Raw genomic sequence first — 19382 nt, 5'->3', positions numbered from 1 at the left:
TTCAGATAAAGAGCCTTTAATCTTGTCTTATCATTTTTCCCTACTCTGATCTTATTTGCTGGTGCACTCTTATATTTGTACGCTCTGTCCCTTCTGGTCACACTCCGGTTTTCATTGCCCATATCGCTACCCTGCACTATTGCCCTGTCCTTTCTCAAATTCCCCTCGCTTGAAACCTCCCCCACACTATTTAATGTAAAGCCCTAGTTATTCAATTCGCCAGGACACTGGTCCCAGCATGGTTCAAGTGAAGGCCATCCCAACTGAACAGCTCCCTCTTTCCCCAGTACTGGTGCCAGTGCCCCATGAATCGAAACCCATTTCTCCCACACCAATCGTTTTGCCACGCATTCAACTCTGATTTTATTGACCCTGTGCCAATTTGCTCGTGGCTCAGGTAGTAATCCAGAGATTATTAACTTTGTGGTTCTGCTTTTTAATTTAGATCCTAGCTGTTCATACTCCCTCAGCAGAACCTCGTTCTTAGTCTTACCCATGTCGTTGGTTCCTACGTGGACCACGGCAACTGGATCCTTCCCCTACCCACTCCAAGTTCCTTTCCAGTCCCGAGATGTCCTTAACCCTGGCAGGCAACTCAGCCTTCGGGGCTCACGCTCTCGGCTGCAGAGAACAGTATCTATCCCCCTAACTATACTGTCTCCTACCACTACGACATTCCTTTTGACCTCACCCACTTGAATGGCCCCCTGTACCACGGTGCCGTGGTCAGTTTGTCAATCCTTCCCTGCAGTCCCTCCTCTCGTCCACACAGGTTGCAAGAACCTTGCACCTGTTGGACAAGTGAGGCTCCTCCAATGCTACCTCTTGGATCCCCATACTTGCCTCACTCGCAGTCTCACACTCCTGTGCCTGACCACGGGCCAAATCTGAAGTATTTAACCTAAGGGGTGTGACTGCCTCCTGGAACAAAGTGTCCAGGTAACTTTCTCCCTCCCTGATGCATTGCAATGTCTTCAGCTCATCAACTCTTGAGCCGAAGTTCCTCAAGCTGCAGATGTGGTCACCCTGGAGCAACACATCACCTGCTTTGCCATCTCTATTGTATTTAATTTAATTAATTACATCAACATCAATTGTAGTTTTTAATCTAGGTAAACTAGGTAATAACCTTGTTTAATTTATTAAAATAAGTTAGTTATATGCTATAGGTCTTTACTGTAACTTAGTCCTCATTCCGAAGAGAACAGAAATACTCACCACCAATCACCTACCTACTTACCTGTGACATCACTTTGATTTTTTTTGTTATTGAATCAGAGCCTCGCAGCTCCTTCCCCGCTGGCTCTGCTCTCAGGCCTCCTCTCGCTGCGCTCTATTTCGCTCCCGCTCCGGTTCGGCCATATCAATGGGCAGGTGGGCAGAACAGTGGCAAATGGAATTCAATCCGGAGAAGTGTGAGGTAATGCATTTTGGGAGGGTTAACAAGGCAAGGGAATACACAATAAATGGTAGGACACTGAGAAGTGCAGAGGAACCTTGGAGTGCATGTCCACAGATCCTTGAAGGTGGTTAAGGAGGCATACTGGATACTTGCCTTTATTAGCTGAGACATAGAATATAAGAACAGGGAGTTTATGCTTGAACTGTATAAAACACTAATTAGGCCATAGCTAGAACTGCGTGCAGTTCTGGTCACCATATTACAGGAAGGATGTGATTGCATTAGATGGTGCAGAGATTTACGAGGATGTTGTCTGGGCTGGAGAATTTTAACTGAGGAACAATTGAATAGGCTCGGGTTGTTTTCTTTGGAAGAGGCGGCTGAGGGGAGACTTAATTGAGGTACATAAAATTATAAGGGGCCTAGATAGAGTGGATAGGAATGACCTATTTCCCTTAGCAGAAGGTTCAATAACCAGGGAGCATAGATTTAAAGTAATTGGTCAGGGATTTGAGAAGACATTTTTTTACCCAGAGGGTGGTTGGGGGGTCTGGAACTCTCTGCCTGAAAGGGTGGTAGAGGCAGAAACCCTCATCACATTTAAAACGTACTTGGATATGCACCTGAAGTGCCGTAACGTACAAGGATACGGACCAAATGCTGGAAAGTGGGGTTAGGATAGCTCTGTCGGCTAACACGGACACGATGGGCCGAATGGATTCCTTCTGTGCTGTAAATGTCTATGATCGTTTGCCTTTTCTCTTTTTGGTCATTTCACATACCACATTCAGTCTTAACAATTTGAGGGAACATAGCCCGAATTGCTTTACTCTTTCATATTTCCCACTGGTCATCCTTAGTAAATCTGCATTGCTCCTTTTCCATGCCCTGCTAATGGCAAGGAGCCCAAAACTGCACACAATATTTCAGACATGTCTAACCACGACCTTTTTGCTTGCATTCTCAATCTTTCAATATTCTCCCCAAAATCTCATTTGCTTTAATGGCTTTTAAAAAAGAAAACCGTATCCAGATTTATGCATCTGCAAACTTGAATTCCACTGTTCCCTCACTGTATTAAGAAATTTACCATTTAAAGGTATTTTCCCATTCCCCAAATGTATAACCATTTTTGTATTAAATGAATCAGCTCGTTATCTGCCCATTCACATGTTCCTCCCTTCTTCCAGACCGTTTGATACCCAATTTGGAAGCATACTTTGACATCTACCCATATATGACAAAGTCCAGATAGTTATTATATTAATATAATAGAACAAAAGTTGTCCCAACACTAATCTCTCAGGTGCCCCACTATCCAGTCAGTCCATTTACCCATCTCAAGGCTGTCTGCCTGTCAACCATCTTTCTTCCACACATATTATTTCCCTTTGATGCCATAGGCCCTAAATTTTCACAACCACTTTAAGTGGCACATCATCAAATCGTTTTTGTAATCCATCTGCTGCACCCCCCATCTACTTTGCTATTCTTTCCCCCAAAAAACTATACACCAAGCACTTTTCAATCAGCAGTCTGAAAATCTGGTCATCATATTCATATCCTTTTCTAAAATCAACCAACTGTCACAGCCTAACCAAGTGTCTGTCCCTAGATCCCATGCTTTACCTCCAGGTTTTCAGCAAATGTAAACCTCAGCGATAGGCCTTATAGATGCCAGGGCTACTGGATGCACAAAAACTTCCTCAGGAGCAAATTTCACCATTTGCTTCCAATAGTAAAGCTTAATGGGTGCCGTCAGCCTGCCAATTCCATTCAGGTAGTTGATGTTTTGAGCTCTCGGTCTGCAAATACAGGCCAACGTGCTTCTACCGTAACTGGGCAGGATGGTTCTTCTGACACTGAACAGAGTTTGGATCAAACTTTGATTTGACACTCTTGTTCAGATTTTGATAAACCGATGTAAAGGCAGAGCAATTGGAGCAGTCAGATTGTGATTGTCACAATGTTGGTGGAACAGGCTACCAGTACAGTTTAGCATTTTAAATGAGTTATACAAGCGATGAAATCACAAATTTAGTTGAGCCAAAACAGATGTGCAACACAACCAATTTTTTTTTGTTTTACTCTGTTAAAACGACCAATTACTAAGTTTAAATAAATAGGTATCAGTGTCTATATGGATTTTAAAGGGCAAGCAATCTGCAGTAAAGGTTGATGGCAGTATTTCACTCTGCCTACTTGCAATGGAACTAAACTCCACAATGATGCTGCAGATTGAAGAGTTTACCAAATTTGGACTCTTGCCAGTTTTAGTGTACATGACAGTGTGCATGCACCAACTGTCAGCATACTATACACGATCCAAACCAGGCTTGTCTTGAGATTTTTAGGTCACTTCATTTTACAAGGCACTCCATCTAAAAATACCACAGGCCAGTTTCTAAAAAGCCAATCAAGAGTTTATTTAATTGGGAATTTGCTTAGATTCTTTGGAGAATTCATAAGTCTGTGGGAACATACAATGATTCATGTCCACAAACCCTCCCAGAAATGAATTATTATAAAAAAAAGGTCACTCAGATAGACAAGTTTTGACAAGAGGGTGCAAGCTAACCACAGCATTCCTTACATCCCCTCCAATTTGTTCGGACTCGTTTTATTGGGAAAATGATCCAAACGTAAAACATGGCAATAAAAAATCAAAAACGCAAGCCTTTTCTTAAATTTAATAACTTCTGTAGGAGAACATTTATGCTTTCACAGCAAATTTGCGCATGGGGTACAGACGCTCTTTCCTTTGCTGTTTCTTGGTCTTCAAACTCTCCTCATATTTGTTTAGTCGACGACGCATGGCACGGGTCTTCTTGGGTCGCAGATCCAAAGGCTTGTACTTCTTGCCCTAGAGTAAATGTTGATCAGCGCAGTCAGCGAATCATCTTGTAGCTCGCCCAACAGATTGTTAAAACTGAATTCAAATTCTCAAACTGCCACAGTGGGATTTGAGCTCATTCTCTCTGGTTCATTATTCCAAGCCTCTGGATTACTAGTCCAGTAACATACCCACTACACTACTTTACCCTGTAGTTTTTAACATTACCAAAATGATGAAATTGTGCTCGAGGCTCACATCTACTCGGCCTAAGTTTGAGGCTACCCAACTCATCTCACATAGGACTCGAAACCAGCAGAGAGATTTTTTTTTGTCCCATCAATGAATTCAAATCCAGGCCCCAGAGGTGAAACAACAGTGCATTAACCCAACTGCACCAGCCAGTTCCTTCTCTCCCAAAGCCCCGTAGCGCCCAACCAGAACACCATCGACAATGTTCTACATCCCACCAACCTTCCTTCTAGCCTTGGCCCAGAATGCCAATTCAGTACCAAATTGAGGGCATTTGTACACTGTGGACTTGTGCCCACTAACTCTGTTCAGAATGCTCACCCGCCAATAAAAAGGACACAGCCAGCAGAAAGCAAAAACTCATCCTTCTAGCCTGCGCTGAATGGTGAACTAAAGCGAGATCAAATATTTGCATAGACACACACACAAAAGATGGAAAGATTTGTGCATCACACTTTCAATAGAAATGAAAATCACATCTGTGTCCACACAAACACACCAATGAACATGATTAAAACTGGGCAAGGAGAGCGAGCAGTAGTGAGACAGCCGAGGGGACAAGCAAAGCAGCAAGAGCTGGGACTCGAGAGAAGTGGAAACACCACAGAAAATGGTGCCTTTCCCCAAGTAAAGTTCTGCACTATTCTGGCTCACTTTAACCAGGTGTTGCACGCCAAAGGTAAATCAGGGGTTGCAAGAGAAAGAATTTAAATTGAAAAAAAAACAGGACAGCCTCCTAAAATCAGCACACAAGAGCGTTCTACCACCACATCTGCACACACTTGGCACTGGTGCTTAGCTGACGAGAAGCATGGCCCAGAAAGGCAGAACTATCCTCTCAGACAACCTCGCCTTCAAATGAATACTAGAAACGTCACAGAATAAGGACAGACTACGGCAAACAGCCAAGATCCAAATTCAAGCTCACCAACCAGCAGGTTCATGCTCTACTATCCAAGGCACAATCCCATTCCCAAGAATCTAAAGTTACTTTTAGAAATCAGTAAAAATGGATAATTTCACCCAACTGTAACAATTTCAGGAGTAGCCCATAAATGATTGGAATCACATTTGCCCTTTCAGGACTATTTCCACATTGTAAGAAATCCAAGTTTTCTAAGTGACATCCCACAGAAATAAAATTATAGACCATCACAGAGAAAATGTGTGTTTGAACCTGTGGTACAATTAAAAGATTCTTCACTAGGAACATGCTTAGTTTAAACTCCACTTCTGCACCCAATTTTCAAAATTTCCAACAGGAAACAGCAATCAAGAGTGGGAACGCTGGCTGCTCTTCCCTCTACAGCCCAGGAGCAGCGAGGTTGGAATCAGGCCATTTAGTTCAAGATTTGTCTCATCAGATCATTTCAATTAGGTAAATTTGAGTTGAGTGGACTGTAAAGGAGACAGGAACAGAATAGGGCAGCAGATCACTGATCCATATCATCAATTTCCCACTGTGCGCCTGTGCCACTAGGAGTGCTGAGGGTAACGCAGGCACGCTACCCATTTAGGGTGAGTTGGTCTCCATAATTCAAATCACTGGGGCAGCCTACTTGGGTTAACATGCATAATACCCAGGTCATGTGCAAATTCACTATATCCAAAGTCACCAGCAACCCATGCAGTCCCAAGTAGAAGAGACAATAAAAAGGAAAAATACGCAGATGTTGGAAATCTAAATCATAAAACTTGTGTATTTATATAGCACCTTTAACACAGTAAAACACAAGGCACTTCACAGGAGCGTTATCAAACAGATTGGACACCGAGCCACAAAGAGATACTAGGACACATGACTTGGTCAGAGAGGGAGATGGAGAGGGGTTTAGGGAGGGAATTCCAGAGCTTCGGGCCTAGGCACCTGAAGGCATGGCTGCAAAATCACTATATCCAAAGTCACCATAACGCTGGAAACACCACAGCAGGCCAGGCAGCATTTGTGGAGAACAGACAAGATGTTTCAGATATAGACCCCTCCTCAGAACGGTAAGATATTACAGGTAAACGTCATTTAAAAAGGAACAGAACCATGGGAAGAGAAAAAAAACACAGGAGAAGAAATAGAACGACCTGCGCTTAAATGGAGACCAGGAGATGGTTAAATAGCACAAGTGATATTAGCACAAAACAATAGGAGGCGTAATGAGAGAAAACAAAGAAATAAAAGACATATGACCCATTGGCTAGCTAGAGGGGCGAGAGATGGGTAGGTAGAAAGAGAAGCATGAAAAACTGGCAAAAATGGAAATATACAAGACTGAAGCCAAATTTGTGAAATATCAGCTCAGAGAAATAAGGCTGAAATATTTAGAATGGCAGCTAGGCTTTGGATGATAACTACCACAATCCACTGTGGAATAAGCACTACTATTTGCTTGCTGTTATGAAATATGTACTGAATCCCGTTGTTGCTGAACTTTTCTGCAAAGTACACTGGGCTCCACTTATAGTGGAGGCAGTTCATCTAGATAATCAGATAAACATCAAAAACCAGGGCTGCTCAAACCGAATGCATGAATAGTAATGCAAGCAGGGCCGATCCTCCCTACTGAGCTCCCCAGTTCTTGCTGACTCCATATTTGGAATATAGCAACAACTCTCACGTTACAATAGATTGCAATTTATATAGTGGACAAATTAGTACTAATGAGTCCATTATAAAAAAAAACTGCACACACTGTGCAATAGCAATGCTTCAAATTACCAGCATACATTTTCATTTGCTATAAACACCATTCCAGGATCTGTAGAATTGCACACCTTACAAAAATTACAAAACTGCATTGCATAAAAAAGCTTTAACTTACTTTGTAGAATTTTCTCAAGTTCTCTTTCTGCGTCTGATTGATGACAGTAAGGACTCTAGCAATGGACTTGCGCACGACACGGCTAAGTGGAGGGAAAATACATAATTTCAGCCATTCACAAATCTTACTAATCATCAAGGTCAAGGAAAGCAGCCATCAAAAAAACCAATGCACCACTTTAGCTCACATGGAGAGTAAATACCGATATGGACTAGTTGGGCCAAATGGCATGGTTCTGTGTTATAACCTCTATTCATTAGAAAGCAGTGGTCCTATTCGTGCATCTACTTCATGCCAGCCAGGAACAGCAGCAAAATCATTCAAACCTTCAGTACACTGTTAACCCACAATTTAAGCAAGGCTCCACAGCTCGTCACTTCTACAAAGGGCAATTTTAATAACTGGCTTGTTCAATAAATCTACTGCCCATACTTACATCTTGGAAAGCTTGGATGCAGCTCCTCCAGTTACCTTAGCAACACGGAGTTGGGAGAGTTCCACCTTGAGGTCATCCAGCTGCTTCAGTAGCTCCTCCTTCTTCTTGCCACGCAGATCACGTGCCTTGATTTTTGCCTATGTTTAAAAAGAGCCACCATGTTAATGTCACACAAACCAAGCCTCCAACTGGAAACAAATGATACTCCACATGCAAGCAAAAACTCCAGACAATACAAGTTGCTGCAAATGCTACACGGGAGAGAGTAGACCTTTCAGCCCAGCGAACCGCCTCCGCCATTCAGTTAGATCATGGCTGATCTGTACTTCAAATCCATTTACCCGTCTTTGATCCATACCCAGTATGACACTTACCTAACAAAAATCCACAAATCGCAGTACTGAAAATTTCAATTGACCCAACATCTACAGCTTTTCTGGGGAGCGGGTTCCAGATTCATTCTGGCACAGGCACAATGGGCCAGAGATGGCTTCCTTCTGTGCTACATCATTCTATGATTTCCACTACTCCTAACTAGCCCTAATTTTATTATGCCTCCTTGTTTTGGACTGCCCCATAAGAAACAGTTTCGCTGCATCCAGTCTAATGAATCCCTTTATATCATTTAATAAAGACCTTGATTAGATCACCCCTCAACCTACTAAACTCAAGGGAATACAAGCCAAGTTGTCCTGAATTTAACCCTTTAAGCCCAGTATCATTCCGGTGAATCGACACAGTATCCCTCCCAACACCAATATATCCTTCCCAAGGTGCAGTGCCTAAAACTGAGCACTACTCCAGATGGGGTCTGGTCAAGGCACTGTACAAGTGAAGCATAACTTCCCCCCTTCTGGAGATACCAGCCAACTTTCCATTAGCAACATCAACACCAAGGCCCTCACCATCAACACTGTGAGGTCCATTGATGATCAGAAGCCTATCCGAATCAACTGGATCAACACCATGGCTACAAGAGCACATACTTTGCAATGAGTAACTCACCTCCTGACCCCTCAAAACCTCTACCATTTACAAGGGTCAAATCAGAAGCCGTAACACTTAAGAAATTTGACTATTAGAAACTTGAGTGGTGATGCTATCCCTACTACCAGCACTGTGGTCAAATATCAGAGGATTCAATGCAGCAAACTCACCAAACTTACTTCAACAGTACTGCCCGGCCCTGCGATCTCTATCACTAAGAAGGGATGATAGGAACACCACCTCCAAGTTTCCCTCCCAAGGCACACGCTATGCTGACTTGGTCATATACCACCAACCTTTCAAAACCTCCCAAATTCCCTACCTAACACCACTATGGGAACACTGTTAATAAAAGGGCTGCAGCAGGGCAGTAAACCACCACCTGCTCGGGGTGGCTAGGGATAGACAATAAAACAAACAGCCTCGCCATCCTCACCCACGTTGCTGCACAATTTCAAATGAAATATCATGGGGGGACTCTGAGCAACGCCACGGGAGGTCCGATTAGTTTTTGAGCCGCGGGGGAAAGGCATTAAAACCAAAGGCCTCATTTCAGCCCAGGAGTCGACGACCCGCCCGGCCGAGTTACAGACTGGTCACGGGCCCCCCCATGTTACACCAGACCCCGAGACGCAGGGCCCTGGACCCGGCGGCGGTTCACGAGAAGCCGAAGTCTGGGCCTCCAGCCAAAGGCTCAGCTACCGCTGCCCCCGACCAAAGCGAGCGGTTCACAAACCGACAGCGGCCCGAGGAAACCCCGAGCGCCGCCATTTGCAAAAAGAAAAGCCGGGAGCCAAGCCGCGGCCTACACCAAATGATTTATCATTAAAAGAAAAACCACTACCATCACAAATAACGGCACCAGCCGAGAGAGTGGGGGTCAGGGCTCGGCGGGAGCGAGTTACTCTCACTCAACCGCCGATAGTTTGTTAGGATTGATGCGGATTGGGCCGCAAGCCCCTCACAATTCCTACCATTTTCCCGGGGCAAGCACAAGAAAGGGGCCAGTAGAGGGCGGGGCCAGTATTTCCACGTGACCGGCTCTACCACTAGCTCTACCTGGAGGGGGGGCGGGAGATAGAAGCGGTGATCGCTGAGTCAAACATTTAAGTTTAAACACACACCATCGGCTTTTAAAAGCTAATAATGTAAGATCTTTCCGATCGTATGGTTAGAATGAGCACGGTGTCGAGGTACATAGTTTATTGGGTTTTGTCTGTGTGTCCCCCCTCTCTCTCACACTTAGTGTATTCCGGAGGTTGTTTCCGGTTCCGGGGCGAGGTTGCAGCAGGCCTGGGTCTGAGGGAGTGTAAGCAGCGGCACTCGGCGGCGGCCGGGATTGTGAATGCAGCCTCCGGTCAACTAGGAGCGGAGGTGGGATTGAAAAGAGAGCGATCACCATCCCGATTAGCGCTTGGTTATTTTTTGGAGGGGAAAAAAAACCCAGAAGCGGGGCAAATGGCGAAAAACACGCTTTCCAACCGGTTCCGGAAAGTCGACATTGACGAGTACGACGAGAACAAGTTTGTGGACGAGCAGCAGGAGGAGGCGGTGGAGCAGCAGGGGCCCGACTCGGTGGAGGTGGACAGTTTGATCAGGCAATATCCTTCAGGGCAAAGCGGCTTCCTGGTGGGTGGGCGAGAGGCTCTCAACCGGGGCGAGGGGTGGGGTGGGAGAGCGCGGCGCACCGCACCGCACCCCGAGAGAGGGGGAGGGAGGCGGTGACAGCTCGCCCCCCCCCCTAACTCGGAACCGTCCCCCGGTTACAAACTGCAGCCGAGCTGCCGAGTATTGACGGCTTTGGCGGCCGCTTGTACCCGCGGATTGTTTCCTGTCGGTTGCTGTTTGTAGAGATGTCGCTTCATTGACCACTTCTTCCCCCCTCCTCCCCGGTCTGTTTGCGTCTTGTGCAAAACTGGAAATTTGTTCGAAGACCTTTTTATCTAAGGTTTCGGCTAAGTGGGGAAAATAGGGAGTCATTGTTTTCAGTCATGACGTTAAAAATATAACCACAGACATTAGTTTGAGCGTTTTTAACCAGATCCTGATGCACTCATGATCTGGGTGCACTGTATTAACCCTTGCGTTTGTCTATAGAAAATAATGGCGAGTTCACGGCGCGCACCATTATTAGGTTGTGTACAAAATCATCAATTTGTGGCAGAGATATGCCATGAGTTCCGCCTCTCCACAAACTGCTGGACTATTAACTCTTGCATTAGCTAAAGCTGGAAAAATTACCATCTCGCCCCCGTGAGCCTCCCCATTGAAGTTCATTGTGTCATGAAATTGCTGGATTCATGTCGTAAGGACCCTGATAATGACGTGTTTTATGGTCCTGACCTGCCCCTCAACCTTGGAGACCCAGAGAGGGAACAATGAAACTCTGGAGTCTCACTCACGCAGGTAGTAAATTGTTCCCAGAGAGATTTTTTTTAAACTTATTTTTGTGTCTAAATCTCCTTTCTTTCCCTCTCTATATTAAATTTACCCTATTTCCTTCTGTTGTTTGCTGTTTCTCTGTCCTTTCATTTAATTGGTTAAGGAGATAGACCATTGTGCACAACGTGCATGAGGTCCCTGATGCAACATTGACATCACTGCATCAGTATCAATTCAGGTTTCCAGCAACTTGCAGCGCAAAAATAGTGCAATCTGAGGTAACAAGTCCAGCTCGCATTGCTTGCTGCAAGATGCACCATTCCAACAATTTCTGGATCAATATATCTAGCTGTTCTATAACCTCCAAAGATTCACCTTATATCCATTTCTGCTTTCCTCCCTCTGACTTGTTAGAGCCAATACGTACACTGATTCTTGCAATGTTTCAGAATTGAACAAACCTACTTTTGTAGGTGGAAAATTGTAGCCATTGAAGTATTAATAATCATCTTAGGTTGTCAATTTTTCAAGAGATCTTGTCCTGTTCTATATAATTGGCATAGATTTGTATCAAGTCACTAGAGTGTAGTGGTAACGACTTGGGAATCAGATTTGTATATATTAGGATTTTGGTACTGTAATTTCTAAAACTGTTGAGCACCATATGATTGGTTATTGACTTTCCTTGTGATGTAAAGGGATGAGTGAAATACAGTATGTCTAAAAGCTAATTGTCAAAGTGTATAACTGAAATAGCAACTGCATCATGTCCAAAACTACGTTTACCTGTGTTTAAACCTGTAACTTACAGAACACACCTTGGGTTTAAATGCTTGAAATAAGTTAGTAATATTCCTTAACCAGTAATGTACAGGTGACATGCTTAGTGCGTTCCATGCAGCATTAAGGAACCCTCCAGTCAACATGAAGAATCAAGCGGTTAAGGTATTTAATTAAATTAAGCTAGTTTTTAAAAATTATTTGAAATGTCTGAACTGTGTGAATATAAATGTACTCAAATGCATTGACTTAGTCATAACGGCACAGGAGGAGGCCATTCGGCCCGTCGCGTCCGTGCCGGCTCTCTGTAGAGCAATCCAGTCAGTCCCATTCCCCTGCTCTATCCCCGTAGCCCTGCAAGTTTATTTCCCTCAAGTGCCTATCCAGTCTCCCCTTGAAAACATTGAGTGTCTCCGCTTCCACCACTTCCGTCGGCAGCGAATTGCAGGTCATCACCAGTCCGTATAAAAAAATTTAAATTAAAAAAAAAAAAAAAAAAAGTTTTTCCTCACATCTCCCCTGTATCTCTTGCCCAAAACCTTAAATCTGTGTCCCCCAGTCCTTCTACCATCAACTAGTGGGAACAGCCTTTCCCTGTCTACCTTATCCTAACCCGTCATAATCTTGTACACCTCTATCAAATCGCCCTGCAACCTCCTTTGCTCTAATGAAAACAAATCCAGCTTCTCCAACCTGTCCTTGTAGTTAATATCCCCCATCCCCGGAACCATTCTGGTAAATCTCCTCTGCACCCTCAAGGGCCTTCACATCCTTCCTAAAGTGTGGTGACCAGAACTGGAGGCAATACTCCAGTTGTGGTCTAACCAACGCTTTATAAAAGTTCAGCCTAACTTCTCTACTTTTGTACTCAAGACCCTTATTTATGAAATAACAACAGAAAATGCTGGAAATACTCAGCAGGCCAGGCAGCATCCGTGGAGAGAGAAAGAGTTAACGTTTCAGGTCTGGGACCCTTCATCAGAACTGAAATGTTAACTCTGTTTCTCTCTCCATGGATGCTGCCTGGCCTGCTGAGTATTTCCAGCATTTTCTGTTGTTATTTCAGATTTCCAGCATCCGCAGTATTTTGCAATCCCTTATTTATGAAGCCCAAGATCCTCATATGCTTTGCTAACCACTCTCTTGATATGTCCTGCCACCTTCAGGGACCTATGCATATTAACTCCCAGGTCCCTCTGTCCCTGCACACTCTTTAAAACTGTGCCGTTAAGTGTCTCCAAGAATGCATCTGAATATCTTGAGCAAAAACATTTACCAGATCTCTTCTATCTACACAAAGATAAATTTCCTGTAGCTATTTGACTAGATTAATACAATTGTGTTTCTGGTTTTGCTGCATTAATTTAAGGGGTAACATCATCTCCCAGTTCAGAACTTTTTGCTGGATTTCAGTTAATGGTCTTTTGATTATCTATTTAAGTGATCATGGTATCCTTTTGTAATTGCTTTAATGGGTATAAGGCCTTAATATTTGGTCTGTTGTAATCTATTTTTTTTTAAAAACTATTGCTGGATGTGGTAGAAATCTAGTCACAACATAGACCAACAATACTTTCACTGTTTCTAGCACCCTCTGGGAAAATTCTTAAGTTTGTTGTATTGTGAAAAATTCTACTATCCAAACATATTAGTCAGTCAGCTAAACAATAAAAGGCCGAGGCACTATATTCAAATAATTGCTAATAAAATGTCTCATTTTAATTTCCTGCTATTTTGAATAGTCCCAACCTGTGGATTCAATCTTGCAACATTAGGACTAGAAATCATCATTTCAATGTTTTGCATGTGCAGCATTTTTCTTCACATTTGAAACATGTAAAAGTGCAATAAAACATGTAAAACACATTGTAACTTAACCTTTTCTTTTAATTCACCAGGAGCGGGCACAGGCGATAGTTCTCAAAGTCCTTACATCCTTTAAAAGTAGTGAGATAGAACAGGCTGTTAAGTCATTAGATAGAAATGGTGTTGACCTTTTAATGAAGTACATTTATAAAGGTTTTGAAAAACCCACAGAAAACAGCAGTGCGATATTACTGCAGTGGCATGAAAAGGTAACTAAGTTTCTTTTTTGTCTTTAATTGTTTCTTTTTTGCCATGATCCTGGTTAAGGAGGAAGGCAAGTGCATGATCTGATTCCACATTTACCAATGATGGCCTCTCAAGACTCTCTCTTTAAAATATCTGGCCTGCTATATCTAGAAATTTGACATGGGGAAGGGTGCAGGCGAGGACTCTGGCACACTTACCGTTTCACTATGCTGTCACTCTGATCATCAATTGGTGGATAAAATGTTTATGTAAAAGTAGTCCAGTGTAAAATTAACAATGTTACAGTTCTGGATTAAATGTCAGCTTGGCTTAGTCTAGCACTCTTGCTCGAGTTAAAAGCTATGGGTTTGTGTTGGCTGTGTACCACTAAAGCACATAAGTTCTGTCTGCACGGCACTGAAGTGCTGGTCTGGTTTAAGTCTTTCACACGGGTTGTTTCTTGTCTAAGATCCCAGGATACTATGCAAAAAGGAACGGAGTTCTAATCTCCTGGGTAATGTTCCTCCTTACACTGGCACCACCAAAAAGAGATTATCTGATGATTCATTCACTTGTAGAACATTGCTGTGCACAAATTGACTGCTGCACTTCAAAAAGTAATTCAGGGTTGTGAATTATTTTGGGGATGTACTAAGGTGCTACATAAATGCAGGTTCCTTGCATGGAGATTTAACATGAGTGAACTGGTGTATACTTATTTTGCACTGGTAAAAATAATGTAAATGTGCTGTGAATGTGTAGTTGAGGATTGTTTAATTTAAAAAGCAAAACTTTAAAATGATTTGAGAACATTTTCCTTCTCTGTCCCTCACAGGCATTAGCAGTGGGTGGAGTAGGTTGCATAGTACGAGTTCTCACTGCACGAAAAACTGTTTGAAAAGTTACACGGCACGTTGGACAGAAAGCTTTTGGAAAGTATGAGGAAGCAACAGCGAAAGGGAAATATTTGAACCCATCCTCGAAAGATTAATTCATATTAAATGAAATTATTTTGAAAAACTATGTTGGAATGCTTTTTTTAAATCTTAATAGGTTGTGGTGGAAAGTTTGTATTACTGTATGTTTTGGCCAGGTATGACATGCAAGGTCTTGCACATCTTCAGTTCCCGTACCATTTTTGTTTTTACCTTTTTGAAATCTGTTTTGAGAAACCAAATAGTGTGACTAAAAGACACATTCACATGATGGAAAAGCAATGATATGACATTGTGCTGTTGTGTTCTAAGCATTGGGCATTTTACCCAGAATTGTTTGTGCCACGTTGAGTACTGATGGACTAAGACTTCAGAGTCAGTACATGCAGTATTATAATTTGTTTTATTTCTTTGGGTCACTTTCATACTTTGAGTTTCTTTTGTACAGTTATTGGGTAGACTTAGTATATATGATACACATATGGCAATAGTGGTAGCTGAACTACCAGGGATGAATTTATTGTAAAGTGCCTGCTGCAAAATAAAGCTCTTGGATCATCTTTAGTGGACAGCTTTTTGTTGTATTATATCAAAAATTTTAAGGTTGGATTTCCAACTTGGGCGAGGGAAGCAGTAAGGAAATGCCTACTAGATGCAATCTATTGCAATGTCAAGTTAAGTTTAATAAATCTTGTTAAAGTAAATATAGCGTTGGAGCATCACCAGAAACCTACATGGAGCTTGAGATGTACAAAGTCATAGTTTTAAGTTAAACTAATTCATAATGGCTGCCAGTTCACAGCTACATATGTATATAACTGGCACTAAGTTGTTTTGCTCAGAACACTGTCTGAGATGGGAAAATGAAACGGTTACCCTGCTGTAGTACGATGACTTTGATTGTTCTAAACCGCTTTCGGAGTAGAAGTAATTTTAGGACAACTATTTCCATTCCCTACTTCAGCAAAAACATTTACTAGAAGTGTGTTTTAATGACATTTAGTGAGAATTTATTTATGCAGATTTTTGCTTCAGTATATAACATTGTATGTGTATTGTATTTGTAGGCATGACATTGCTGTTTAAGATTTATTAAAACTGAACTGGTTGAAATGTATACCATGAAAAATTATGAAGTCTACATTGAGAAAGGAGGGCACTAGTCTTTACATTTTTATTCCCTCTGTTCAAGTCCTGTAATTCCAGCAGCTCTTTTCAGCTACCTGGTTTACATTACAAATTGGTTATGCATTTAACCTAGAGAATATTGGCTGTCTTCTATAGTAAACTTTGCTTTTAAACTGTCTCACGCTCCCTGTGAGGAGTGGTGCTGAACTACTGCTTTACACACAGTAAACAGTGCAAACCAGCTGGACTGGTTTCAAGGCCATGCACACATTGACATGAGGGATCCCTTTTTTGTTACAATAGATTTTTTTTTTTTTTTTTTTAAATTGTGAACATTGCTTCCCAAGCACCTGTGCTGCCCCTAAGTACAGTAAACATTGGTGGCTCAGGATATCTATTTCAGCCAAAATACAAACATCACCAGGAATCTGGTTTAAGAATGCCAGGGTCAGTTGCTGACTCTGGCCTCTTCTGCACTCATTTACCACCCCATCCCACCATCAGCCGTCAAGGCCCTGCACTCTGAATTCCCTCCTTAAACCTCTGCCTCACCTTACAATCCAAATCTTTGATCACTCCTAATCTCCTTTGGCTTGGTGTTTATTTTTGTTGGATTACACCTCTATGCCCTTGGGTCGTCTTTCTACATTAAAGGCACTATATAAACAAAAGTTGTTGTTGTCATAGTTGAAACGTGTGCTCAGTTTGTCGGTGTATTAACACAGCAGATGTTGTAGGTCAATGTCTACATCTAAGGACTATATTACAATACATCTCGCCTCAAAAGATAAATTTTTCTGATTAGACTGCTCCTGAAAGGAAGTTACCCAGAACACTACAGATTAGAACATACTCCAAAAAAAGAAACCAAACCGTTAGGCTTGTTTTTATACATTACATTAGTTAACATATTTCCATTAAAGCTAATATAATGAAATGGGGTCTGTTAATTTTTTTCAGAACCACATTCTACTTGTAGCAATAATTGAAACACTTCAATTTAATAGCAAGAGTGCTGGCACTTAGTCTGAATTTAGAAATGTAAAATTCACTTCTGATACACACCACATGGACCATAAGCCTAATTTGGTAAAACCCAATTCATAGCAGTTATTACATATTTGATTTGAGAAAGGTGATTAAATCTTGCATTTTCAGGGATTTGCTTCCACACTCATCAACATTACTAAAGTGCTTTGGGACATCCCAAGGTAGTGAAGGGCACTATATAAATGCAAGTTCTTAGAAGGATAATAATCAATAATTTAGCCCATTTATTTCAAATTACAGTGATTTAAAAACTACACACTGGTAAGAACTAAAATCTGACAAGTTATTGAAAAATATTTATGCAGCTGCAAGTCACTCAAAGCCAGTCTAGATTAACTACATACTAGTCAAACATTGCTGTTAACTGTTCTGCAATATTGTTATAATTGGAGTGAAAATGCCCAAACCCTTATTTCGGCCCTGTTTAATATCAGCTAACTCAGCACAAACCAACCTCGGTTGCTGTGTTTATCTTTCATTTCTGGTATTTTTTCTCTGATTCTCTCATTTCTATTCTTCAATTTGTTTTCAGGAAGCTCAAATATTGCATTGGTAAAATATTAGGAATGGAATCCACCCACCCCCCATTTTTTTTTAATTTTAGCTTTGTATTATGACAACTACCCTAGTTTCCACTTCCACTCTGTAAATAGGTGACCTACTTCAAGCAAGGATGATTGTTTTTTGTTCACTTAAACTCACAGTAGTCCTGTGGAGGACTGACCAAGTTTGTTGCCCCAGGCTGATCATTACGCAGACTCCACTGGTACTAGAAACTGATTAGTGCTACATACATCATATTTTGAGTTGTACATTACAGGCCACAATTTGGTGTGTCAGTTTATGCAGGTTTTCCAATACGGGTTTCAACATTAAAAAAAGTATACAAGGTGGCGGCTGCAGCAGCCAGAAATTCCCCATCCAACTACACAATTATCTGAAAGGAAGCTGGCCAATAAAATGGCACAGTTACTTGTTTAAATTCAAGATATCACAGTCAATTAAAAAATTATGACCAACAACACCATCCCAGGGAAACACTGGCCCAGAAATTCGGGTCGGGGGCTTCCCGCAGGTACAAGCCCCTGACCTGCACTTACCTTGCACGCCTGCCGTTGTGCTGTGGGCCCGCGTGGGATTCCGATCCTGGGCCTGCTCCAACTGCCGGCGCGCAGTGCTTGCGTATCCCAGGGGCGCCAATCGGAGCAGGGAAATGCCCATAAGTTTGACAGGAAGCGCTGTCAAAACTTAGAAATACTACAGGCCCCCAAACATCATTAAATCTTTAAAAAATAAAATTTATTTGAATAAACTATAAATTATACATGAAATAACTTTTAAACAATTTACATTTTTGAACATTTTTTTAATTTTCTAACGGGGCTAAAAATAAACTTACCTTTCTTTAAAGTATTTAAAAATAATAAACCTGTGGAAAAAATGTTTTAATTTTAATGAATTCACCACTTACCTTGTAAAAAGCAGGCCTTACGCCTGCTTTTTATGTGTAACTTCTGGAGGCTTACCATCCCGGGAAAACCTGTGGAAAAAAACGTAAGTTCGATGCGCACGCGCAGCCTCTCCCGCGCACACGTTCAAACTCTGAACCCCTTCTTTCAGGGGAACAGAAGTGCCGGTTTCCCGTGCATGCGCAGTGCATGCAGGAAACCGGCACTTCCATTGGGCCTATGGATGAGTACCCCGTGCGTACTCACCCGTGGAGACCCGAAGTTCTGGGCCAGTATATTTAAGGAATATGACATTTGGTGGAGATCAGTTAAATGATTACTTTGCTTCTGTCATTCTTCTGTTGAAGCTGAAGATGGTGTTGCTCAAACCAAATTCAACTTCTACTAGAAAGTTGTACTTTTACATTTAATGTTTTAACAAACTTTAAAGGTCACCCCAATGAAACTTTTGGAAGTTTGCCATTTGTGCACTTAATAGTTACGTCAGTGGAACCCCCAGGATTATGATTTTTCCTATGATTGCTGTCAGTGTCTGTTCATTCTTTCAAGATAAAATATTAGACACCCATTGGATATCTTTGTCACATTTCAGACCTTAAAATATAAAATAAAGGTTACTCCACGTCAACTGACAGTGGTAGCAGCCAATTTCAGCACTTGAGAACACAAATACACACTTTGAATTACAAGTTATGCTGCCCAGTGTTACATTTTTCAAGCTAACGTATTGAGAGACTGGAATTTTACTGCAAACTTCAGCTCCCAGTATACTTTCCGTAAATGCCGTAACAAATAATTGCAGCAGGAAATCACAGCAACTAAAGTTTCACCTGCTAATCAAAGAATTCAACCACAATTTCAGC

The 19382-nt window shown here is 42.0% G+C and overlaps 2 protein-coding genes across 4 annotated transcripts; one reads left to right on the top strand and one right to left on the bottom strand.

Annotated features, from left to right (window-relative positions):
* Nucleotides 1–4078: 4078 nt before the first annotated feature.
* Nucleotides 4079–10140, bottom strand: rpl35 (ribosomal protein L35). 3 transcript variants are annotated; one of them, XM_085965647.1, is made up of 4 exons: nucleotides 9964–10140; nucleotides 7737–7873; nucleotides 7301–7382; nucleotides 4079–4265 (listed from the first exon to the last, which is right to left on the bottom strand). In XM_085965647.1, exons 1-4 carry the CDS (start codon nucleotides 10123–10125, stop codon nucleotides 4116–4118), a joined length of 531 nt encoding a protein of 176 aa, XP_085821773.1. In that variant the 5' UTR covers nucleotides 10126–10140; the 3' UTR covers nucleotides 4079–4115. The 3 variants fall into 3 exon arrangements, with proteins under 3 accessions (XP_085821773.1, XP_085821775.1, XP_085821774.1); XM_085965649.1 differs by lacking the exon at nucleotides 9964–10140 and adding an exon at nucleotides 9698–9768; XM_085965648.1 differs by lacking the exon at nucleotides 9964–10140 and adding an exon at nucleotides 9568–9705.
* A 41-nt stretch (nucleotides 10141–10181) lies between these two features.
* On the top strand, nucleotides 10182–16671 carry LOC147101751 (actin-related protein 2/3 complex subunit 5-like protein). Its single transcript, XM_085965646.1, has 4 exons — nucleotides 10182–10325; nucleotides 11979–12050; nucleotides 13784–13960; nucleotides 14773–16671. Exons 1-4 carry the CDS (start codon nucleotides 10182–10184, stop codon nucleotides 14833–14835), a joined length of 456 nt encoding a protein of 151 aa, XP_085821772.1. The 3' UTR covers nucleotides 14836–16671.
* The last annotated feature ends 2711 nt before the right edge of the window (nucleotides 16672–19382 follow it).

This window comes from Somniosus microcephalus, chromosome 23 (assembly GCF_052327205.1).
Source record: "Somniosus microcephalus isolate GS21.2 chromosome 23, FLI_Smic_1.0, whole genome shotgun sequence".
Lineage (NCBI taxonomy): Eukaryota > Metazoa > Chordata > Chondrichthyes > Squaliformes > Somniosidae > Somniosus > Somniosus microcephalus.
Note: the sequence above shows the minus strand (reverse complement) of the source record. Positions and strands in the feature narration are given on the sequence as shown.